This window comes from Hydra vulgaris, chromosome 03 (genome assembly GCF_038396675.1).
Source record: "Hydra vulgaris chromosome 03, alternate assembly HydraT2T_AEP".
Lineage (NCBI taxonomy): Eukaryota > Metazoa > Cnidaria > Hydrozoa > Anthoathecata > Hydridae > Hydra > Hydra vulgaris.
Genome location: NC_088922.1, coordinates 39,806,183 through 39,834,024, shown reverse-complemented (window position 1 = coordinate 39,834,024; position 27,842 = coordinate 39,806,183). Strand labels below are relative to the sequence as shown.

The 27,842-nt window shown below is 27.6% G+C and overlaps 1 protein-coding gene across 1 annotated transcript in view; it reads right to left on the bottom strand.

Annotated features, from left to right (window-relative positions):
- The window catches only part of LOC100203910 (transient receptor potential cation channel subfamily A member 1 homolog), a 102,630-nt gene that overhangs the window by 52,696 nt on the left and 22,092 nt on the right, over nt 1-27,842 (bottom strand). The window contains exons 4-11 of the mRNA XM_065793161.1: nt 26,975-27,810; nt 26,658-26,814; nt 15,041-15,392; nt 13,964-14,147; nt 13,574-13,678; nt 11,746-11,834; nt 6,551-6,697; nt 4,815-4,926 (exon numbers count right to left, since the gene is read on the bottom strand). Of these exons, the coding sequence (XP_065649233.1) occupies nt 4,815-4,926; nt 6,551-6,697; nt 11,746-11,834; nt 13,574-13,678; nt 13,964-14,147; nt 15,041-15,392; nt 26,658-26,814; nt 26,975-27,810 (1,982 nt within the window). The remainder of the gene's footprint in view (nt 1-4,814; nt 4,927-6,550; nt 6,698-11,745; nt 11,835-13,573; nt 13,679-13,963; nt 14,148-15,040; nt 15,393-26,657; nt 26,815-26,974; nt 27,811-27,842) is intronic.

Genomic DNA, 27,842 nt, shown 5'->3' with positions numbered 1-27,842 from the left:
GCATAAATCAAATATCCAAAGAACTGTCTTTAAACTTATTTTATCATCTGGTTACACTTTATGTTAGAGTGAGATCTTTTTCATATGCAAAAGAAAAACTAAGTACCCACAAACTTAAAGAGAATCAAACAAAGTCAAAATCACTCTGTTCAGAAATAAAAAAAACATCAATTGGATTATATATATATATATATATATATATATATATATATATATATATATATATATATATATATATATATATATATATATATATATAAAATGTTAATATCCTCAAACTTATGGAAATTAAAACTTTAAATGAAATTATGAATAAAAATATCAAAGCCAAAAAACAAACATTCAAAATATTTAGAATTTATATTAAAAAATATTTTATATATGAAAAAAAATTCTAGTCCTCTCTTGTATTAACCATTTGAAATTATATATACAGGACCGCTCTGAGCTCAATTGAGTCAAGATTAAATTATAACACCATACACCTAAGTGAATAGGTGTCAAATAAAGGTTTTTGTTACTTTACAGATAATGTAAATATGCTAAGAGCAGATATTGAACCACTGATCTAATGCGATCTAACCACTACACATATAAAGGCTCCCCCATGCATCCAATAAGGGGAAGGGACAGCAAATTTAGGGAGCTTTTTTCAAATTTTAGAGGTCCCTAAACCAAATTTGAGGAACTAATAATCTAATACCTAATAATCAAATGTTTTTTAAGATTATGGTGTCCTAATGACAGGTTTTGGGAAAAAAACATTTTTTATATATCCAGTGGTACCAATGAAAAATAGATGACCTTTAAGAAAGTCACCCAGTATCACCCCTGATTACGCGCTAGATCCCAAATACAATTTCATTGTTATCAGAAGTTCTATAAAAAATCCTAATATTTAAATAATATCCTTATTAGAGGTTCTATAAAAAGCATCATAGGTGCTTGTTTACATTGTAACTAAAGTAAAACAAACAAAAAAATAAGTCTGCAAAATAAACTTTTTTATTTATTATTTTAACAATCAATTAACTGATCAATATTTTATGCCATTTAATGTTTTTAAAAAGATTTGTGGCTATGAAAATAGTGGTTTCTATGCAAATTCATTTATTTGTTTTCAGCAGTACAAGGAGAAATACAAGTTTGTCTGCCTGTTGCAATGTTGCAAAATTAACAATAGGATTGAGCAAATCAACATAACCAAATAATTCTCCAGAATGTTAGTCCCAAACAAGATTTTTTTTCAAGATTTCGTCAAGTACTAGGCAATAAACTTATCTTGAGCTGAAAAATGTTCGACTTTATCTTTTAATTCTTTGATTTTATTTTTATTAAATCGTGATCGCCTATTACTTGGTTAAACTAAGAAATCAGAATTATTTTTCTCATTTAATTGTACTGCTTCATAAGCAGCAGGTGATTTTGCAGCTAATCCCAAACAGTAACATATTATTGCCGGATGATAGCAAATCCCTTGCTTTGAGCTTTTTAAATATTTTTGCTGCTCTTCCAAAACTGGCTTTTTTGAGAAATCTTTCTTTTATCAGCTCATGCCATTATTTGAACTAAATCAGTTTCAATATCTTTACTTATAGCTAATGATGAATTTTTAATCTCCTGCTTCATCAAAGCTAATTCCTTTTTTAATTCTTTATTTTCCAGATGAACACTCTGTAATGAAAGACAGTCTGGAGATGTAAACTTAATTGGTGCATTTAATTTAGCAGTGATACAAGCATTGGCAACAATTTTTTTTCAAACTTATGATTTCTTTTTTTTCAATGCTTTTGCATTGAGAACAGCATAACACTAAATCAATCAGTGTAATACATGACTGAGATCGAAAATACTCTATTTTGATTTAAGGGAAACTCATTTCTAGATGAAAATAAATCAAACTTTTTTGAAATACAACATTTAATATAAAGATTTGATTTTAATGCAAATACATCAGTTATTCCAGAACACAGGCTAAACAAAGTAACAACAGAAATAAGATTTGAAGCTGAAATATGTCGCATTAATCTTTTATATTTTGTATATATTAAATGATCATTTGGAATGAGCCAAGAATATACACGAATGGTAAAAGCAAGACTATCATCAACATATATTTCATATCAAGGACATAAGTGGATTGTGTCATAAAGTTTAAATTCTGCCACAACAGGGATCACACTCACTATCCAGTCACAAATCTTCAACTTGTTAATACAATTTAGGAACTCTTCGTATGATTTATATATAGGTTTAAAAGTAATAATACTATTTGAAATCATAGAAGCATCTCTTTTAGCAACGAATAAAGATGCAGATTCCCTTTGTATAGGTATTGATGACATAAAACATTTTTTTGCTAGACACATAGTCGGTAAAGATCCAGGTTTTAGTGACTTTCTGTTATCGTTAAGAAGTATCATTTCTGGAAAATAATACTTTTCACAAATAAACAGACTCTTACTTTCTATTTGAGCCTTCAAATTTATATCTTTAATACGATTTTTAAGAATAATGGCTATTAGATTTTTTAGATCGTTAGATTAGTTTTTTAAATATTGAAACTCCCTTATGCCTCCTAAAAGTACTGCATCCATAAATAGAACAATTAGCAACAGGCATTTAAAGAATTGGATGAAGAAAATGCAATTTGAACAAGTAGTTCACAGACAAACAATCAACGAAAATAAATTTTGTGCACTATGCAGCGGACTGGACACTTAAAAATTGCTAACAAAGAGTTGATCAAAGGAATACCACAAGTGGCCAGACTATCTATTTCTTATGACTATGGTTTCAGCAGCATACTTTATTAATAATGTATTAGATATTAGTAAATATTTGCAGAAAGTTAGGGGGGGATTGTAGTATGTATCATGGAGTCACAGCAATCGTTTAAATGCAGTTCATGGATCACGCAGGGAAGTCACTCACAGAAGTTGTTAATTTGTTGGTTTTAAAAAACGTAAAAAAAAAAAAAAGATGCTCAATTTTTAATTGAGGTCTTTTTTGAAGTCAAAAATGGTCTAGAATAGCCCATGATTATTAGCGATCGACCAAAATCCTGTTTCGGTATCGGTGAAAATTTCAATTTAAACCGATACTGAAATTTCAGTTTCGGTACTTTTTATAAACTCGGTAAAAACCGAAATTTCAGTTGAAAAACATACCAACAACCAATATTTATCTAATTTAAAAAAACAGTTGTTTTTTAGAATTTTTACAAAGTATTTTGAGAATTTTCACAACAATATTGAGAATTTTCACAACAATATTGAGAATTTTCACAAAATACCTCAAAAAAATTATGTTTTGCAGAGAAAATCTGCCATTTGTTAAATTTTGCTCTTAACTTATATTGCCGACTTTTGTATTAAATCTCAATTTGGGATACATGTGTAATTAACCTTAACATAATACGAGTATAAAAAAACAACAAATGTAAAATTGCATTTTTAAATAAATTTTTCTAATAAAATAAATTTTGACTAGCCGAAATTTCAGTATCGGTTTTGGTAAAATATTTACCGAAATTTCGGTTTTGGCACCAAACTTGAGTACCGGAAATTTCGATTTAATTCAGTTTGGCTTTTTTTCTGTTTTGGTCAATCACTAATGATTATATATTTCTACAACTCATATTTATTTTACTTTTGATGAGAAATAGCATTCATCAATGATTTGAAATATTAGGTATTACAAACAACAAACTTCAAGAGTGTTTTATGAAAATGTTTAAAAAATGCGTGAAAAAATTCTTCTCAAATGGATTTGAGAAATAACAATGAAAAATTTAAACATTGAGCACTTTCCTTATAGCATGATGAAGTCACATATGCAGTACAAATACATGAACTGTGAACATAAAGTTAACTAGTTTTTAAACAGAAAGAAATTGTAAGAAGAGTGCCACAACAATCAACAATAAGGCCTTTTTTTATTTGTAATATTCATTAATGACTTGAGAGAAGATTTTGACTGCCACTCAAAACTTTATGCAGATGATACAAAGTTACTTAGTGAAGTCAAAGATAGAGGTAGTGCTGAATTATTATCATTAGTTTTTAATAAAGCTGTTGAATGATCAAAGATGAGGCTTGTTAAGTTTAATGCTAATGTGTAGTAACGCATTTTGGGTAATAAAAATATTAAGTATTAATAGCCTATTAACAAAAAATCACTCAAAGAAACAAACTTTGAAAAACCTGAAAAATCAGTACCTCAAAAGCAAACAGAATGAAGGGGTTGTTAAATGATTTTTAAATTTTTAAATTATTAAATGACAAATCTATTTCACTCCTTATTAAATTTGCAGTGCCTGTTTGGTCTCCTTATTTTATTAGGCAAATTAAACTTCTATAAAAAGTACAAGGTTGAAAAGAGTTTCTTTATTGAGAAAATTAAAATACAACAATAGGTTAAAATGTTATGAGACAGATCTTTATATCAAAAAAGTGGATTTGGAGGGGATTTAATAAAGAGAGAGGGATTAATTGTATAAGATTTAAAATTGTTTAAAAGAGATTAAACTGAAAATGAATTTGAGTCAAACTTAAGAGAAAATAAGCACAGATATGACTATGAAATAGCAAAATATTTTTATGTACACTACAATAAAGTATTCCAAACAATATAGTAACAGCAGAACCATTAAATATTTTTGAAACTTGATTTATATCTGTAGTATAATAAGAGGTTGGCTTTTAAAAGAGCTCATTTAGAGCTTTATGTTTTTTTTTAAATTAGTCAAAGTTTCTCACTACTAACTTGTTTTGTAAATTACTACTTATAATAAACATTCAATTTAAAATTACCTTGAATTTATCTAAGGGATTAATGACAGAGTCGGCATCCAGAAGGAACTCTGCACAATGCTTCCATCCACGAAATGCTGAACAATCTAGTGGAGTCCATAGTGATGCATTTCTGAAAGAAAAATGATTTTATTATAAATTTATTTTAAAAATTATTTTAAAAACTTTTTCAGATTTTCTAAAATTGGATATAAAAATGAATAGTGAAACACTTAATAGAACGTTAACAGCAAGTAATGCTATTATTTTTAATATAATGGTATTTCAATGCCTTTTTCTCAACTAGTTTTTTATAGATTGTTGATTTTAAAGATATGCTGTATAAACGATTCTCTAAATGGTATCCTTAAATAGAAGGATTTCCGATAATTTATAAAGGGTTCTTTTTAAAATACAAACACTGGAAAGTGCCTTGAATTTCTTTACTCTTTTATATGCAGTTTTGTCATTGTTTATCACTCTCAAATTTTATTTATCATATTTAAATTCTGTTTTTTATAACAGTATATAAAAAAAAAAGAATTCAATAAATTAGCAAGTAATACATTTTCAATATAAAATAAACATAACCGAATGATTAAAAAAAATAAATTAGAAATGTGAAAAAACACTTTATTTAGGATATTCAAAATAAAATATGTATTTATTTTCAAAATATAATACATATTTTGTAAATGAATACATATTTATCTATTTTGTAAATAAATATATAAAAATATATATTTATTTACAAAATTATATTTATTTACACATGACAGTTTCAATAAAGTCTTCATTAAATGTTAAACAGCAGTTCCAATATGTCTTTATTAATAATTGAATAAGTAAAAACCAGTAGCTATAAACAATCGCAAATCAGTAGTTTAACTATTTTTAAATAACATTTTTACAATTAGTCAAAAAAAAAATGCATAATAAAATGACATCTGTATTCAATGCATGTATGCATGTAATTGCCTTTATATCTTGGACAATAATGAGCTTTAATTGTTCAAAGTCACAGTAAAAGTCACACAACAATACAAAAGATGTAAACAAATGGATGTATAGTCTAGCAGTAGAAAAAAGGTACTCAAGGAGAAAAATGTTGGATCTCTATTGCTGGTTTATGTGATCTGGTTAGCATTTAAGTCTGGAGCCAAACAAGACAGTACCTGTAGGCTTTCCAAATTATTAAAAACAATTTTATATGATGTATACAACATTGGAGAAAAATTACAGCTTATATAATTGCTTACAAAATTGCTTACAGCTTACAAAATTGACCATAACAAAGACTGTCATGTGGTTCAGAAACTCTATTATAACAAAGATCATTAGGTGGCTAAGAAACTCTATTGTAACAAAGACTGTCATGTGTCAATTTTTGTTTTAAAAAATAATAAATAAACAAAAGTAAAAATATTGTTGTGTACTTTTATGTACTTACTTTTTTTAAGCATTAAAAATATTTTTGGAATGTTTGACTAGTTCGTGTAAAAATTATTTAAAAAAAGAGTCATGTTAAAAAAAAAGATCTTGTGTATTTATTTCAATACTACAACAACCAAATTTTTGTCTGATGATTTTGAACTCAATTTTTTATTTTATTTTTATTTTTCATTACACAATGTTTTGGGGCTAAAAAACAGCAAATACTGGCCAAGGTAATACAAACGGCTATTTTACCTTTGTTGTTTTACTAACATTTATCAGATGAATATTTGCAACAACAAAAATATGTGCAAATAAAATACCTTGCATCAACAGCAGCACCAGATTTAATGAGAATTTCAACAACTTTTACATGTCCTTCCATTGCAGCAAGATGAAGTGGTGTGTTTGACGCATCATCAACATCATTAACTATGCTTAAATTGGTTGACAAAAGCAATTCTACTACCCTAGCAGATAAAATCAAATTTTTAAACAAACTATTTACTTATAAAAAATTTATTTTTTATTTTTAAATTTAAATAAAATACTTGCAGCATTGTATGTTTATTGCAGGTGTTAAATTGCCCTAAAAATTTACATTTTGGTTTTTATTTTTAAAAATATTAAAAAAATGATGACAGGCAAAAACTATTTTGATATTTTAATGATTTTATAAAAAGAGGAACCACCGTCAAAATTGTCTAAAAGCACTTGCATAAACAAATAGTTAACCTGGTGCATATAAACTTACATAATCATATTACGTCATTTATATAAAAAAACAAAGCATAAAGTTTTGAAAAAAGTATAAAACATTAGACAAACAGCATTAAAGATAATTTACGAAACAATATATATATAAAATCACTTTTTACATATAATTATTTTGTTTTTATACTCTATTAAACAATAAAGTATAAGAACATCATTTTATGTCATGCAGCTATGCAACTTTTATGTTATGTTACAAAGTTTGTAAGTTAACAAATTGGAAATTGATTGGAAAGCGGTTGACAGAAGACTTAAAAAACTTTAAACTGAATGAGTCAGGAAAAAATTATGAAGGAAAAAAATTCCAAACCACCAATCTTCCAGGAAAATGAATAAAGGTTTTCCAAGCATTAAGTTACAAAAAATAAAAGTGATTTAGCTGAATAATAAGTCATGCAATATAAAGTTTTTGTTGATAGAACAAGATATCTCGCTTAAGCAGCAGCTTTTTTTTCAGCAGTATTTGTGGAAAAGAGAAGATGTAACCTAATTATAATGGCACAAAAGCTCAAGCCTGGAAGCTAGAGCATGATTAACTAAATTTACAATACATATTTAGACCTTGTTTAAAAGAGAGAAGACCTCATTAGAATATGACAACGATCTTCCATGACAAAAAAGACATTTATTGAGGTAGAGATTATAATCAGGGGTAACAAATGAGGAAACACAACAAAGAGAGGCAATCTTAGAATATGCTAACTTCACAATGGATTGTATAGATGGTTTCTGAGAGGTAATGAGAGGTTGGTAGTGAATAACAATTTAACACAAAGTAAAGGACTCAGTAAGAGTGGTGTTATTCATTAATAATGGAATATCAACAACACTCACATAACTAGCAACAGTAAAAAACTTGGTTTTGTCTAGGTCAAAATTCACCAGCCACTATTAGCTCCAAGCTGTCATAGAAGAGAAACCAGATTCAAAATCGGCTGTCTGTTTTATGCAATCAAAAAGTGACAATATGCTCCAGTCTAGATTTTTTGTCAAGACTGTATAGTATATAGAGCATATAGTTATGCCATCAGCAAACAGACCCACTTTAAAGGTAAGATTATCAGGAAAATCATTAACGCCTTTTTTCTAGCACAACATGCAATGACGGTTTAAATCTTATGTAGACCAAATAAAACCAGGTAAAATTGGTGACTATACAAAAGGAAACACTCAATGGATATAAAGTTAATTCAAAGACTATAAATGTTTTTGAAGGATAGATTGAAACCATTTGGTGGTAATATTCTCTGAGAGCTACGATCGAGTTAGACCATCAAGGCTGCAACCAATTACTATTTAAGTTATGAATTAGCATAAAGCAAAAAGACATCTAATCCATAATAGTTCCTTACTATAAAGGCTGATAGGGCAATATTTAAGTGTTAGAGACCACAGATGCCATTTTCCAGCAGATAGAAAAATATGATTGAGTTAAGATCTTGTTTAATAATTGTTGTTGAATTGATAGCTCTCACACTTTTGTGAGAATAGAAATGTTATAAGAAAAAAAAAACTGTAAATAAGTTTAATATAGAACAATTTTGTTAACAGAAGCTAGATAGAATTGGATGTTGGGATTTTTTTTCAAGACTGGAGTATATAGTTATGCCTTCAGCATAAATAAAATTACATTTAAAGTGGCTCAAATAGACCCACTTTAGATGTAAGACTGTCAAAAAGATTATGAATATATATGAGATAAGAGAAACAACACAGGACCAAAAACAAAACCTTAAGGTTCCCCAGAAGTTACTAGAAATAAAGAACAGTGTTGGCCTTTTAATTGGCCTTTAATACTGCGGTTACAAAAGAATGATTTAATAACCTCAAAAACTTTCCCAGATGCACCATATGAAGCAAGCTTATGGATAAGACCATGTCTATATGAAGAATCTTGTAGAAGAGTATGTCAGACTTGGTCAAATACCTTTGATATTTCAAGATTAATAGCTATTGTAACCACAAATGTTAATTTCCAGAGGCAATAAAAAAAGACTTTGTAATTGTAACCACAAATGTTAATTTCCAGAGGCAATAAAAAAAGACTTAGTTAAACGCTTTTTAAATAAATTCAAGAGTATTAAGGAGAGAACACTTTTGGTACTAGAGCCAAGCTATTCATTGTTAAGAACATTAAAGTTACCAATAACAACAATATTGGCTGAAGGATAAAGAAAAAGACTTAAAATAAAAGCCTTTGGTATAGATTTTATCTATACTTAACACAGTGCTATTGCAAATAATGTAACACTCGTTATAATGAGAATATTATATTACTTCTATGACAAACCTCAAAGTTAACATTACTTATTTATAAATAGTGATTTAATGTTATTTTTTTAAGAATTTTACTGCATTTAGGTATTGTGTTAAGATTATTGTAGGACCCTTTATTCAGCTATTTGAAAATTTTGTCCAGCCAATAATGTCTATATATGACGTCCAGTCAATATTGTCTTTATATTACATCTTGCTTACTGCAAGTTTTGATAAGGTATAAAAAGTAAAAAAAACAAAACAAAATTTTAAAATAATGCAGCTGAAAAAATATAAAATGCCAAAAGAATAAGAAAGTCTTATTTTACTTTGAATAAAGTCTTTCAGCAAAATAATGTAATGCGTATCATAAAAATGTAGGGGACTATCTATCTATGGGACTATGTATCATAAAAATGTAGGGCACAATCTATATATGGGACTATGCATCATAAAAATGTAGGGCACAATCTATCTATGGGACTATGTATCATAAAAATGTAGGGCACAATCTATCTATGGGACTATGTATCATAAAAATGTAGGGCACAATCTATCTATGGGACTATGCATCATAAAAATGTAGGGGACTATCTATCTATGGGACTATGTATCATAAAAATGTAGGGGACTATCTATCTATGAACTTTGCTTTCAATTTCATTAAAAAGTGATTTTGGCAAAAAAATTTTAATATCAATATATGATTGTTTTAGCGAAAAAATAGTTTTTTTTAATATAAAAAAAAACTCCTTTGCAATTTAATTTGACAATAATTGACATCAAATTAAACTAAAATGTACAACTTTTGATTTGATATTGGAAAACCGCATAATATATTCAATTTAAAATCATTTTTAAATTAAATTTTTTTTTTCACTTTGCATTTTTTGTTTTTACATCACAAAAATTAACTATATAGCAGAATAGGCAGTAGAAAGTTGTATAATAGCAGGCTATGTAGTAGTAAATCACATCTAGTTGCTACATAGATGTAGTGGACCATATATTAGCTATATAGTGGGCTATGTACAGTGACAGATCCAGAATTTTTTGGTGTTTGAGATCTTTCAGACATGGACCAAACTCCAAGCATTTGTATGTTTATACTTATGTCAAGTAATGAAGCTTTGGAAAAAATTACAATGACTGGAGGCTGGGAACAAAAAAGCCTTTTGATTTTTTATACCTCACTCCCCCCTTACCCAAACATGAGGGGCAACAAGTTGATAAAATATTTTTTGTACTATTCTTAACTAGACTTATATTTATCAATAAATTTTAAGTTTCATAGTATTATCTCTCAGTGTTCAAAAATTATGATCATATAAAATTTGTAACCCCCTCAAATTGAGGGGGGTTTAAACTTTTATGGACAATTTTTGAACTCTGAGAGATAATACTATGAAACTAAAAATTTATCAATGAACATAAGCTTAGTTGAGAATAGTTTTTAAAGAAAAATTTTTACCTGTGGTTGTGCTATCCTATTAGTAAAATGTAATAGTAATGCAGTAAAATAATAGGGAGAATTCTGTTGCAGGGTCACACAGTACTTGATTGAGTACAATAGAATAGAACATTAGACTTTTATTGTTCAAATCTTTAAACAAATGATAATTTATAAGTATTATAATATTAAAACCATAATTATACATAATTATAGTTATAAAATTAATGTACTGTACTATTTTCATTACAAATATTTTTTTTAAATGTACATGATTAAACATATTTTGTTGTAAAATATTTTCATTACTAATATTTTTTTTTAAAATCCACATGATTAAACATATTTTATTGTAAAATATTTTCATTACAAATACTTTTTTTTTAAATGCACATGATTAAACATATTTTATTGTAAAATATAATTGCATTATATTTATTGCATTACTATGTTATTGCATTGGTAATGCAATAACATGGTAATGATCAGGACCTACCTTAGATAACACTTCATTTGTAAACTAAAACTAATCAAAAGAAACCCCAGGGTATTTATTGCACAAGATCAGTAAATTTGGTAGCACAAGATCAATTGGTTGTTAGATCCCATCATATTACCACATTTATTTACAACTAATGAATTTAAAGGTCAAACATTTGATAAAGATGACATTTACATTTATTAAAACATAGCTCTTGACTTTGAAAGCTGAAGTTGTATGCATACATTTACTTTTTTATTTAATACTTTCTTTTTATTTACTTCTTAGATTGCTACCATAAATGGCTAAGTAATTTGTCTTCTTTTTTTGATTGGCCCAATTAATGGCTCACTGCTAACCAGGTCATTTTTGAAAAACTTTTTATATATATAAAATTTATCAAAGTAATATTAATAATTTGTAGTATACAAAAATTTAGTAACTGATTTTTATTTAAAACCTTTATATTTTCATACAGGAAACAGGGTATACTAAAATGTTATAATCCTAATATGCATATATCAAAAATGAAAAATTCTACACCTAACTTGTTATACCTGTAATGACCATGTTTTGATGCTAGATGTAGGGGAGTGAGATTTTCATCATTTTTTGAATCAATACAAGCTCCCAAGTTTAAAAGAATCTATAAAAACAAAGTTAAATAAGTTAATAATAATTTAAAATAAGTTGTATTTTTTTTCTCCAAAATATTATTGGTGAATTTATTTAAAATATATTAAAACTATTTTTAATATTTTTAAAAAAACTTGATAAGTTCAAATGATAACAATAAGAATTTCATTAGAAACTATATTTAAAAAATTGTAAAATAAAGCATAAAAATAAAGCATAAAAATAAAGCAACAACAAAGAGATTCCTTAAAATTTATTAACAAGATTCCTTAAAATTTATTAACAAAAAAAACTGTGAAAAAATGCTAAAGACTCTTTAAAAAATTTTAACAAAAAGTTTCTCAGCAATAATACAAAAAGTATTTATTTTTATTACAAACAAAAGACATTTTAACAATTTATATAAAAACACGCTTCTTTTGAGACCCAGGTTGACATACTTCTGAATAACTTTTTTTTCAACAATATTAGGGACTTTACCCCAAATACTAAAGATTTGAACCCAAATATCTTTAAAACTTGATGTGATGGTGAAAAATGGTTTGCATATTTGAAATCAGCATATTTAATTTGTCTTAAAAAACTACCTAGTTAACAAGATTTCCACAAAAAATATTTATTTGTTTATCAGTGTAATTATTCGCTCTCTAGCTTCGAACTATTTCAGAGCAATATAAATTTTTCAATTTAGAAGAAAAAATTTCACAAAGTCGAAGAGTAACAAATGAACTTTTATATGTAAAAATAGGAAGAAAGGCAAAGCAAAATAATAGTTATAAAATGATCAATCATTTTAATAAAATCGTTTTAATAAAAGCCAAGTTGGTTTTAAATAGGGGTTTCACTGCTTACGCACTCATTTATTCCTGCTAAAGCCTTTCTCTCCCCCCCTCTCTCTCTCCCCCCCTCTCTCTCTCTCTCTCTCTCTTTGTCTTTTTATAGTTATTGTTATAGACACATAGTATAATTTTTAGAAAACAGTGTTATATCAATAAACAATCTTTTAAATTTAATTCTGCATCATTTGGTACCTAATTGATGCTTGTAGCTTATTTTATATTTCATTCATGACTAATTTTTTCATTTTTAACTTAGAAAAATGTCAAAAATTTTACATTTTGAGATTTAAACCTGATTGGGTCAGCTAAAACTGGTAACCACTGACTTTTTTCTTCATAAATATTTTTTACAAATCAAAAGCCAGGTATTAAAAGGGGACACTTTTTGGTTTGTTAAAATTTTTCATTTTTCAGCCCACCCTAATACTTATAAAATTATATTTATAATTAAATATATTCCCCAGTGGTTAAGACTGAGACTTTTGTTTAATTAATAGAACACTTACCATGAACTTTTTATTTGAAAAACTTGTATGTATGAGAATTTTTGTAAATAGAAATTGAAAAATAACTTTTAGCACAAGTGATATTATTAACACAATAAGTTAATATGTATGCATAAGTATTTACCATGTACAATGACTCAGTAAGTTAAGAATTCGTATAATTCTCTTAAATGGAAAGTTATATTAATAAAGTTATGGAACACTGTAAAGTTACTGAACACAAATAGATCAACAACCTTTTACCAGCCAAGTTTATTTGCAACAACTTTTATTTTCTTACAAATTTATGGCGCTCTGGTGTGATGATGACATCAATGATGATGAGGATGATCACAACGATCATGATAATCATGATGACCATGATGATAATGATGACAAAGACATTAATAATATACAAAAATTACCTGAACAATGTTCTCATGCCCCTCTTTCGCAGCAATATGAAGAGGGGTAAGTTCATGTTTATCAAACTCTTCTAACAACATTTTTATATCATGTTGACATAAAATCTATAAAGTAAATTAATATTTGTATTTTTATATTTAACATATTTACTTTTTTTTTAATGTTTTTTTTTATTTAATTATTTATTATTTTAATATTTATACTTTAAAAGACTTAAAATCCTAAAACTTAACAAATAAATTTAAATACTACTGCTGCTTCTATAACTAATAAATAGTAACATTACTATCAAATAATAGTAATAACATTAATAATAATAATAATAATAATAATAATAGTAAACATTAAGTTCACTATTTTTAATACTAATGATAGTATATCAAAATTACTTCAAGCGATTCTTTTGAATTTTCTTCAGCACCGATATACAAGCATGTTTTATCATTTGCATCTTTTAATGTTAAATCAGCAGAGTTATCAAGTAACAATTTCACTGTTTCCCAATTATTTTTACGCATAGCCATTAATAAAGGTGTTTCATTATCTTTATCTTTGATATCTATACATGCTCCCCTAAAAAGCAAAAGTCATTATAAAATGTATTATAATGCTTTTTTTTATTTGTATGTTTTTATTTATAGTATTTTTTTATGCTATATTTTTCATAAAATACACTTTGTATTAAAAATATTGTCAGTAGAGAAACAACTCCAAATAGTCTTGACTTTTTCACTACCGCCGTTTTAACAAAAACCTTTTCGCTGTGACCACACATTTTTTTGAATAAAATTTGAATGACATAACATTGACAACTAATTCAAATTCGAATAGTATATCTTTTCAAAAGCATAATAAACTATATATCAATAGAAAGCTAAACAAATGAACTTTTTAATTAAATAAGTTTTTAACACGCATCATTAAACAATAAAAAATGCAAAGTGGTCTATTTATAAAAACCACCGTTTTTATAATAGACCACAAGCTTCTACCAACAACTTGCGGTCATGATAATAAAAAATCAAAAGCCGCTATCAGCAGCTTGCGATAGGGAAAGAGTTAAAACTAACCCTATATATATATATATATATATATATATATATATATATATATATATATATATATATATATATATATATATATATATATATATATATATACATATATATACATATATATATATGTGTGTGTGTGTGTGTGTGTGTGTGTGTGTGTGTGTGTGTGTGTGTGTGTGTGTGTGTGTGTGTGTGTGTGTGTGTGTGTGTGTATTTATATATAAATATATATATATATGTGTGTGTGTGTGTGTATATATGTGTGTGTGTGTGTGTGTATATATACATATATATATATATATATATATATATATATATATATATATATATATATATATATATATATATATATATATATAATATTGTAAGAGCTTATGTGTACTTAAATTTTAAATTTACTTTAAATCTCACTTTGATAATAAATATTGAATGATTTCTACTCGATTAAACAAGGCAGCTCGATGCAATGGGGTTTCTTGAAGAGAGTTTTTTGACTCAATATCAGCACCATTTTCAACTAGAAGTTTTGCAATTTCTATTAAGCCAGAAGTGCAAGCAAGATGAAGTGGAGAAGTCATATTAGCTTTCATGAGATTAACATTAGCACCTTTATTTATAAAAAATTCAACAATAGCTGTATGGTTATTTTCAACAGCCAGATGTAATGCAGTTTGTTCATCACGATCATAAGAAAAAATCAACTTTGCTAACATGGTGACACCACCTTGCTTTTCTGCGTAGTCAAACAATAGCATAACAATATCTATAAAAAACATTGAAGAGTATAAGTATAAATAATTTTTGAAAAAATAATAAATTACAAAAGAAAAAAAAATATTCAATAATTGATAAATATTCAAATTGTTTAACATAACTTATAGTTAACATTAATGTTAAATATCAGCACTATTAAATTATGAAAAAAATCATCATAAAAAAAAAAGAAAAAAAATAGTTAAAAATTAAAAATAACAAAATGACAAAATAATAAAAAAAAAGAATATATTTAATACAAGTATAATAAATAATAACTGATTAAGGAGAAAAAATTTAAATAATAACAAAATTAGCGTAAAATAATAAATAATATAGTTGGTTACTGACATTTAAATAACTAACTGTAAGGCATAGGGATGAAGTTGGGTCAATTATGTTGTTTTTGCTGGGAATCGTTACTATTGTACTGTAAATTTTATATTTTGAAATGCTGACTTAATTTCAAAAAATAAGAAATTTAAAAAATAAAACTGAGAAATAAATTTTTGTTAAAATTCTTCTCAACTCTACAAACCTGAAAACAGATAGAAACTAACAATTTAGTCATGTAATGTTTCTTTTGGTAGTGGAAACATTTTTCTCAAAGGACATTATGATCAAAGATAATACTTTCTGAAAGGCGATAGTAATAAACTAGCTGATCTGACCCGTAAAATTACGGGTCTTTGTAAGTCTATTCCACACTGATCTTTTCTATACTTTTTCCTTATATGTATATCCTTCTGGAACCATAAAATACAGGTCTTTACTAAACCTACCATCTCTATACTTATCATCAGTGTTGTTTTAGGGGATTAAAGTCCTCTCCTAATAAATTTTGAATATTTTTCAACCTTGCTGTATTTATAGCAATATTTATAGCAAAATTTTTATTATAGCATATATCTATAATAATTATAGCAATATTTATAGCAAAAAAAATATTAGTATAGCAAAAAAGTTTTCTAATTTTTAAAACAAAATTCAAAAGTTTTCTCATTTTTATAAATTTATTAAACATTTGTACGCAACGCTATACAAATGGCAGAACTAAGATGATCTTAAAAAAAGTCATTAAAAACTATAGACTATAAAATGCTAAGGGATTGTCCATAAATTATGCAACTCTAAATTTATTTTTAAAAAAGAAGGAGATCTTAAGTTCTTTTAGGTAGCAATCTTCATTAAACTTAATGAGCTATTTTGATTTTTTATTTAACTTATGACTGCAAGGGAAAATTCTGATCTTTTTTATTGTGCTTATTAGTGAAAAAAAATAATCCCTAATCTAAAAGTTAAGCCAAAAAATAATGGAGTATACTATTTTGATGGTTATCTAAATTTTGTTGTTGTTGCGCACTTGTTTTAAAACGCTTAACAGGAACGTGGTAAAATATCTGAAAAATTCTAAACTTCTTTATTATATCAATATTAAATAGTTTTAACTTTTAATTATTTTTAAATATAATAATTTTATTCAAATGCTTAATTTATATATATTATTAGAGTTTTCAATTATGTTCCTATTAAAAACATACTTTTTTAACCTCCTTATTGTTTTAAAAAAAAGTAGAGGTTGCCAATTGGCAAATTTATCATCAGCATGCTTTTTTTTTTAATTTTTGTTATTTAAAATGCTATAACAAAGCAACTTTATAGTTCTATAGATTTTATATTCTATATATAAACATGTTGTATACTCATTTTCCTAGCACGAACTCAACTTAGTTGTAAAAAAACTTGAAATATAAAACTAAAATAATATAAGTATCTCAATCATGACACATACGCAAAAAATTTCCCCCCGTTTTTTGATGTTTATAGAATTTTTAGCCTTTTTAAAAATCTTTTCGTTTGTTAAAGTGTATAATATCGATACATATGTTTGTATATAATCTCTGTAAAACTTCAAAAGTATATTGTATTTTAAAAAATCCTTCAAAACTAAAAAAATAAAGAATAAAAAAAACTCTTTTTTGCCCTTTTTTGTTCCGGAGCTCTGTGCGCTAACCACTCGGCCACACTGGCACATGGACTTACTAATTTTTAAAACTATATAACAATTTTTTTTATACATACTCAATCACAATAGTCTAAATCTTGCTAATTTCCATAAACTTCTAGAAGACTCCATAAAGTTCTAAAAAATTTAAGAGATTTCTAAAAACATCCAGAACCGTCAAGATAATTCTAGAAAGCTTCATAAAGTTCAAGAAAATTTAAGGCTTCAGAAAGTCATAATGCCTGAAAATACTACTTATATACCATTTTATAAATTTCATGTTGTAGGTGACCATTTTATAAATTTCATGTTGTAGGTGACCTTTGAAAACTAACTAGAATAAAACTCATTTTCATTACTTTTAAGCAAAAGTTCATCAATTTATGATGCAAATATATTTATTTTACAAAAAGTTTAAAAGTCATAACCCTAATGTATATTTATAAATATATATATATATATATATATATATATATATATATATATATATATATATATATATATATATATATATATGCATATATAAACATATAAATATGTATATACATAAAACCTTCGGAATTAGGGTCGGCATTCGGCAATGCCGACCTGAAAGTGTTTGAGGTCGGCAAAAAACTGCTGACCTCGTTTCTATGTTTTAGGGTAAGACCTTTGAATCAAATAATTTTTTCCAACCTGATGCCGACCTCTAAAAGATTGAGGTCAGCAAATTATTGCCGACCTGACTTTTTCTAATTCCGAGGGTTGTACATATATATATACACACACATATAAATATATACATAATTTTATCCCTTAATTGTTATCTCTCTTTATCTCTCAATAATTATCCCTTTATTATTTCTTAGTGGGATTCACACAATTTAATTATTAATCATCAAAAAACAATTATACAAAATTTGATCAACTTGCGACTAATCCCACAAAAAGATTTATTAAAATGTTAATAAATATACAATTAATCATGCTACTAAAATGTTACTTTTTTGTTTGTTGAAAATATATCTCAATTAATTTCTTTGAGTAATTATGCAACGTGTGACTTTTGTCAATAATTAATGATAGTTATACAAAACGTTATAATAATAAAAATATGCTTTTTTGATTCCACAACTTGAGCTAGTTGTTTTCTCTCTACTGGATCAAAAAATTTATCTTTGGTGTCTCCTGTAAACTTGATACCTCACTCTGCAATATTGTTGACACAAGACAGATTGCATACAAATTTTTTTTGCAATAATGAAGTTCTTGAATTTGTTTCAATGCTCTGATAGAATATTTAGCTATTCTTGGGGTCTGTTTAATTTTAACAGATGAAAAAACAACCATGACTTTTCATCAGTGAAAGACGATAAAAAAGATCACGCCAAATAATAATTAGAAGCTTCGGTTTGTTGAGTTTGAGAGGTTGAGTTGTTAAAAGTGAATACTTCAGGTCTTGGTAAGTTTATAAGTTTCTTTGACATCCATTTTTTTTTTTTTTTAGGTTATTTAAGTGCTCCCAGAAGTCCTTACGGTCTTATCATGGAGCACCGCGGGAGAGCATTTAACTAGAAGTTCACACCTCCTTCCTTACCAATGTCGCTTATTGGGCTAGAGCCGGCCTCGAACCTCGGACCTATTGGGTTCTGAGCCAGAACTCTAATCACTGCGCCACGGCTGCTCAAAATCCATCTTGCATGATGATCAGAACGGGCATACCGAATGCAGAACCCTCTTTTAATATATCCACCAAAAAAAAAATAGAATAAACTCCACCAGTTTTTGATAGTCCTCACAAAGAAAAATTTTTCTCACCAAGTATTCCATTACCATTTCTTTACTTCAAGTGCTTATTAAAGTAAAAACTATTTTGATCATAAGGCCAGTCCCACACACGAAGTACTTTTATATTCTTATTAAGGTTATGAAATTCTTCCTTGAACCTTTTCTACAGCTGAACTCTTGGTGATTTGTTCGAACCACAAACAGCGTTGGATGTTGCTTTCATAAAGAGCTCTAGAATATGATGCCTACATTCAAGTGGGAGTAGAGAACGACCAATTTGCTTCTTAATTAAAATTGCATCTCCATTATACGCTCCACTATTTGCAGCTGCTGTATCATAATCAAGTGTGACAATAGATGCTTTTAATTGTGATTTATTAAATAGGTTCATCACTGAACAACATTGTTTTTTGAATAGTATTGTTGGCAATTTTAGGAGTGCCTAGCAATTTAAGAGGTAACACTGCATACACAGCAAGTCACTCTTCCTTTTTTCCAGCTTGAAAGTTTTCCACCCCAATAAATTTCCAAAAATTTAGGTGGAATCCAAGTTTCTTTAATTAATTTAGCTTCTTCAATTCTATGAGCTAATCATGCTCTATTAACTTATGTTTTGGAAAGTGTAATATCATTTAAAGCTGCTCCCCCTACTGGTAAATCTTTACCAAAATAAGTAGCTGTTGTCTTTCACTAATACTAGATCTATCAGCAACTGCAGACATTTCTTTTAACAGCTCTCTTTTTAAAAATTTTAGCTTCATTGCAGATTTGCACAGACGGGTTTTTTTTTCTCTTCTTTTCAACTTTTTCTGCAATATATGAAAAAAATTTGGCGCCCTCGTTGACTTCAATATCATCAAAAATAGTTGAGTAAAATTCAAGGTTTTTAAGTTGCTGTTTCTTAATATGAAACAATTCCTTTTTTTTTGTCTTTGTGACGCTGTAGTTTAACATTTTTGCTCTTTTTCAGTATGGATTTTATCTACTCCAGCTATTGAGCCTACTTGAGGAAACTTTCATTGGGTTTTTAGGAATTCCCAGTCAGTAAGCCACTTGTAGTTACCAGAGTGTTTTAGCAACATGTAAGTGTCTGTGTGTGATATATAAAACAGCTCTCCAGCTTCAATGCAAAAGGTGTAGTTTTTTGCTTGACTTTTCTTTCTTGTCTTTTATTTTTAATGATTTAAACAAGAAATGATTTTTAGCTGAAATATTTTTGTTTATAGCAATAGCTGAAATATGTAATAAATCTAATAGATACATTATTTTCCAGACTTTTACTAGATCTACCGATCTTTTTTGGTATGGAAGCCATTGCTGTCATTTAATACATGACTGAAGCTAATTATACAAACACTTTTAGTAACTATACATTTAGTAACTATATGAAGTATTGGAATGAGAGTAACTAAATTGACTTATTTTATGAAACATCTGTGGTGTCTTTAAACAAATCTCTGTTGGGGTAAGTAAAAGTAGCTGTAAATTAATAAAATTTTGTAGAATTTTTTAATGATTAACAATTAAATTGTGCGAACCCCACTAAGAAACAATAGCAGTTAGTAAGCACAACACTTGTGCAATTTGTTACTCAAACTTTCAATATTTTGTGGGGGATTTAAAAATCATCCTAAATTCAAGATTTTTGGTATTTAGCGTTTTTTGGATCAAATGTCATCAGTGGTAAAAAATCCAGTTAAAATTTCAAAAAAAAAGTTTAATATGGACCACTATACTCATGGCCTTTGCAAATGCAATCCAAATTTAGGAATTTCACAAAAAGAGCTTATTTGAATAAAAACCCAGCAAAAAAAACAAGGCAGTGTTTCATCTATGCAACAATTTTGTCTGGATATTAAAGAGATTGCCAAACTTAGGTTTAAAAAATTATGTATGTTAATTGATTAAGAAAGACTCAAGCAATAAGAAGAAGCTTCAAAAAAGTCATTGGTAACATTTTATCTGTTCACTGTAAGATTTGATGCTAAAAATATGTTGTAAAAAAATGATTAATATTTCTAATGTTGATATGGTGAGTGATAGCGAAGAAAACTCAACAATAGAAAAACAAGATTATTATGTTAAGTGAAACTACTTTGATTTTATTAATATTGCCATTGCCTAATTTCTTGTGTCATTGACTGCTGCTATCATTAATGGTCTAGTAAAAGAAATTATGAAGGCGGGAAAATCTATTAAAGATAAAAAAAATTGAAGATAAATAAAAGTTTTTTGTACCAAAGAGCATGCTATGAATTATTCCAGAGTAGTGAAATCACAGGAACTTTTGTTGATGGTAAAAAAGATTAAGATTTAATTATTATCCAAGATAAGATCACAAGCAACTTCAGTAAAAAAGTCATATAACTGTGACAGAATCTTAAAAAATCATATAACTGTGACAGAAGAGTCTAGAAGTTTCTAGCTCTAGTCTATAACTATTAAGCTATAGACTGAGCTAGAAACTTCTGTCTAGCTTCTAGCTAGACAGAAGTTTCTATCTTACTCATTATACACCAGAGCTATACACATTATACACATGAGAAATGAAATGTCTGGGTAAAATGCTTTTTTTTTATAGAAACACTTCTCAATCAAAAACTTTTTAGATTTTTTTGTTGGCTTCGTATTAATGATCTTCCATTCCATCATATTCATTCCATCATATCTTGATCTTGAATCTGATTATGCATGACCTTAAAGATGTTTGCAACTTGGGTGACACAGGTCTAATTTCCAATCTTTTTTGAGATTAAAGTAAAGCATTACATTAGACATGGTTGTGGTTATCTATTGCTATTTTATCAAGCTATTTAAGCTTTAACAGAAAAAATAATAGGATTAAAGAAGCCTCTAAACCTTGTCTAAGAAGTGAATCCTGCTGGGCTCATCCTGAGTAGTGGCATGCCGGCTCCTGAGACTATGCAGGAATCCCACATGGGTCTTAAGCTATTGATCTTAGAAGAACCTTTTGGAAAAAATATTTTTTACTATATTCTGAAAATAGGTAACAAATAAATATTTAAATTCTTTAAGGTTTTTTAGGTCATCTAAAGTGTTCTACTTTGAGTGCTAGCATATTAATATTTTGCATAATAAAATGTAACTATTATCTAACATTACTCTCTAAACATAGTAGATATTTGCAAAAAGAATTTATTATTAAATCACATAAATCACTATTAACATTTATAATAAATTAAAGAAATCACAACAAAGGTTGAATTGATTGTGGTGGTCAGAAAGAAGTCCAGGATCTAATTAAAAGAAATTTTCTCTTATGAATTGTGTAAGATATAGATTGTTGGTTTGTACCGTGAAAATTATATCCTAACTATTGCTCATAAAAAAAATAGTTTTTTTAATTAAAATATTCCATCCTTAATACTATTTAGTTTTAAATTAAATTATTGCTTGTGTAGCTGACCACATATTATACAATTGGTATGTAACCACGGAGTTGAAAAAATGCTTTACCTCAATTACTAATTCTGACATCAAAACTTTTTACATGCAATAAAAATATTTTAAATGACGTTTGTAAAAGACTTTATTTTTAAACTAGATCTATTTTTAAAAGAAGAAAAATAAAATTTATCTTCATTTTCAATTAATTTTAAAATTGTTTAATTTTATAATTTGAATAAAGTTATATTTCTCCTAAACAAAGAAATTGCAGTCAGACTACTTTTGTTTTTTTAATCAAAATTCCAAATTATCACAATGTAAAAAGTTATTTAAAAAAACTGTTTTCGAAGCATCAAAGTTATTTTAAATGATGAATGAAATAAAAGAAAACAAAAATTTGATTTATGCTTTTAAATGTTTTGTTTGAATCAGGGATGCGGAGTCCCAAAAAAGACTCCAGATTTGAAAGTCACAAAAAGATTACTTTATCCTAGTTTTTGGTATCCAGGAGCTCTAAAAATATAAATAAGTTTATGGACTACTAATAGGAAAAAAGTTAAGACTTTTAGGTTAGAGGAACAATCATTTTTGAGTCCGGAGTCCTTAAGTATAATGGCGGCAAGGACTCCGGGACTCCAGGACTCCGGGCTTGAAAACAATAAGTTTCAAGTCTTTAAATCTCGTGAATTTTTTTCTTGTCGCAGATCATAAGTCAACAAACATGTTTAGAGCTTCTGGACACTACAGACTTGGAAAAAGTAGAGATATAAAGCCGGAGTGCTTTTAGGACTCCGCATCCCTGGTTTGAATGCAAATACTCTTTAATATCTCTCATATAAATTTTGTTGTTTGATTTTAAAATAATGCGCATGTTTTTAAAAACAAAAGTTATACACTTAAAGAAATTCTAGTTTCAACCATTGGAATTTGAATAAATGAGGTTGGCAATTTATAGCTGACATAAAACTGTTAAAAGTCAGCATTAGGTAGGCAAAAACAATTTGACACAAAGGGGTTCCCATAAAACATAGAAACGAGGTCGGCAACTTTTTGCAGACCTCAAATACTTTTAGGTCAGCAGTTAGGTTGACATTGCCAAATGCCGACCCTAATTCCGAGGGTTGTAGTTTTATAAATTTTTAGGCGGTTTGAGGCAAATTTCTATTTATAATAAAACTTGTTATATATTAATTATAATTTCAATAAAGTATTATGGCTATATATTATTTAGTTACTTAACATTATAAAAATATTTTTCAATGCTGTTTTAATAATTAACTACAGCCGGATAAAAATTATCTATTAGTTTTTCTATGTTATACTATTCATTCAACATTCATTTGAAAATTATCATTGTTACATTTCTAAGCAATAATGTCAATGCTGTTCTTTTTATAACGCAATGTAATGCTAATTAATTTACATCATATCTGGTTACATACTGTTTAATAATGGTATGTAAATACATGCTATTAAAATGTGACATTTATTCATAGACCTTAAGATCGAGCATATATGGTGAAATCCTGCAAAATTGGTTTTTTTTAGAAAAATCTTGCATAGGCTTTTTGGAGCCAGCACACCCCTGATCCTGAGAATATAATTGTCTTACTTCTTAGTTCTCAGAATAGAAATATTCTCAGAATAGAACTCAGAATAAAAGCTATTTGTGGTCTTTTAAAGTTCTAGAAACAATCAAACCTTGATGTGACATCAAAGAACTGATGCAGTTAAGTCAGCCTGTGGTTGGAATAAAAGAGATGATTTTTACAAACTCAGGAAGTAATTCTTTTGTTAAAATCAAAAAGACTTTATTCAAGCGATCAATCCTAAAAAATTAACAATATAATAAAATATTCATAAAATCACTAAAAACTGACTAAACATAAAATCATATAAAATGATTTTATGTTAAGTCAGTTTCGCTTTTTTATTACTAAATTGGTACTTATTTGGTTTTTATTACTGTATTTGTCACTCATTTTACCTTCAAGCTTGTTAAATTTGTAAGTGTTTTATTAATTACTTTTCCCATTATGGGCATGTCTGCTATTTGAGTTAAAGTTAGTTGTTTTTTTTTTGAAGGGAGGGGAGTGAGAGTGGTAGAGACAAAGTTGGAGGGTTGAGACAAAGTGGGATGGTTGAGACAAAGTTATGTTAAATTTTGTTGTATAATATATATATTTTTATATATAAGCATAAAAAAAACTTTTTATGTTTATATATAAAAGTATATATATTAACTGTAATATATCTTGATTTTATAATTAGGGGAAACTGAGGTATAATAGGGTACTTAAGGAAAAGTCATTAAAAAACTGGCAAAAGTAATTAAAATGAAAACATTTTTTTTAAATTGACAAAAATACAAAACAAACTACTATCTGACAAAAGAAAAAGTCAATAGCATTAAATAAAAAAATTATTTAAAATTTAAAAATATTTGAAAAATAACCATTTTGCCCCATGCTTGAGGCAAAATGGGGTATAAAATGTAACAATAACATATGCTGTTAAAAGCAGATTATTGGGTTGTATGTACCATTGGGTGACTAATACTTACAGATGGATGGGTGACAGAAGCACAGAGATGGCTAGTATCAGCCATGTCACATGTTTCAGCAACAGGGGTTGTTTCAATGAAATAATATTAGTAGTTTCTGCTGCCAGAAAGCTTGCTTTAGAAAAAATATTTCTATTAACTGGCCTATATGCTTTTTTAAAAAACCGTTTATGGTACTTGTCATTGTGGCAGCTTCCAGGTAGGCTGAGCCAAAAAGTGTAGCTATTTGAAATTAAGTAACCATGCGCGCAGGATTTGTTTTCAACCATTTCCTGATATTGTGGTCATAGCAAGAGCTAAGAGGCTTCATGAAAGGCAAATTTAAGGGCTGCATGTGATGTGTGCAATAAGGAGGCAAACACAGAAGAATTACACTATTCTCTCTTGCAATGTTAATCAATTCAATACTTTTAGTGTGAGATTTATGTACAGCTAAAATAAGTAGAACTGGAGAGTTTATTTTGGGCCCTGAATTTTAAATAGATTTTATTAACCAAACAATAAACAATTCTTTTTGTATTGAGTGACATTCAGCTCATGTACCTGGTGGTGCTCCATTAAGTGACATTCAGCTCAGGTACTCCGCTTGAGTGACATTCAGCTCAGGTACCTGGTGGTGCTCCATTCATAATTTCTGGCTTCATTTGTTTATGAGGAAAGATCATCATGGGTAGCATGTACCTACCACTTGCTGAAGAGCAAATAGCAGCTGTGACAAGCTGACCTCTATCAGTTAAAGTAAGTGAACCAACTTGTCTCTTTCTTTTGCTTGAAACCAATTTAGAGAGACACTTTGGAACTGTAGAAATACTGTTTTCGTCAAAATTCCAGATATTTTCAACATGTAGCTTGGTTGTATCTATAACCTTTTCGAGTAAAGAAAAAAAAAGAATCCACATCCACTCAGTTAAACCCCATGGCACGAGCAACTGATGTAGCTTCCGGTTTACAAAGTGACAAGTGTTTGGAATGTCTCACCATGAAACCTTTTTACCAGTCATAACCAGCAATGCCAAGGTCATAACTAAAACTCTTATTGTTTTTAACTGCTAGGCTAATTTATTACTAATATATCCACTTTTTACTAATTTATCCACTTCAAACTTAATAAGAAAATATTTATAACATATTTTACACATTTAATAATTTTGTGTTTGGCTACAATACAAATAAAATACAAATAGTTGTAAAAGAATAATAATATCGATTAAATACATATCTTGGTATACATATATTGGTATCTATACCAAAGCAAATAATTAATAATATAAACTTACTCTTTTCACATGCTTTTTTAATATCAGTATTTTTTAGAAAAATACTGATATAAAAAAATCATGTGAAAACATGCTTTTTAAATCAGTATTTTTCACACACACCAACACGCACACATTCATATATATATGAACTCAAAGTATAAATAGAAGATGTATGTTATGTGGAACACAAATGTTTCACAATTGATCAATAATACAAGTATTATTATTTATTTTTAAAAAATAAATACATTTTATTAATTAAAGTTATTTTACCTAAGTGACCTTCCATTGATGCTAAATGCAAAGGAGTCATGTCATCTTCACCTTGGCAGAAAATATCTGCACCACCATCCAGGAGCAAACGACATACAGAAAAAGATCCTGCACTTGCAGCACAATGCAATGATGTCATTTTTCTACGATCAATGGCCTTTTAATAGATTCAAAAAATTTTTTTAACTTAAACAAAATTTATAAAATAAAAAAATCTGAACAATTTATTATAACAATAGTTTATAATAAACCTAATTTTAATAAAATAAATATATGTGAATCTATAAATATTATAACAGATAAATTTCAACACTTACATCAATTTCAATATTACGCTCATTTAATAGCAATTTAGTGGCAATTATGTTACTTCTAATAGCAGCATAATGTAAAGGGGTTAACCCATAAATATCTTTAGCATTAACAAATGCTTTTTGTTCTAAGAGATATTTCAATATAGAATCTTCCACAGTTTTGTTGCATCGTTTCCTCTCTAAACCAGCAGTTTTTTTTTTTATAAATTTATCTTTCAAGAATTCAGTAAATTCATTAATAGTTCCACATGATTTTCTGTGATATTCACTAAACTTTTCATTTATTAAAAGTGATTCTATCATTGGATCAGATGTACTAACATTTTTTAAAGCAGGCAAAATTAATGCATCTACACTTTTCATATCAACCAGCTCTTCAGTACTAAGCTTACCGATAATGACAACTGGTCTTTTGCTTTCAGATTCAATATCATTATCTTCGTAACCATATTGAAAACTTTTTTCAGGATTTATACTATCTATCATATCAAAATTAGAGCGAGTTTTATTTTCATTGTCACAGCTGTCATTACTAAGTTCATTTAGTTGTGGTTTTTTTCTGAAAAATTTGTTGATTCCCTCCAGAGAACAATGTATTGTTTTTCTCCTACTTAAAAGTTGGTTTTTTTTCTTGTAAGTCTTTATACTCTTTGTGAGAGATTTTTTAATATCTGCTTTGCCAAAGCTCATAAAAGAACGCGAAGGCTTTGCAAAATTGTTTGTCAAACTAGTTAAAGAACTTGGCTCATTATTGTACTGTAAGCTTTTTCTTCTTTCAACAATATACCTCGCAGCATAGTGCAAAGGAGTTGCTCCACATTCACCCTTGATGTTAACATCTAAACACAAGAAAACTAGGTCAGTATTCACT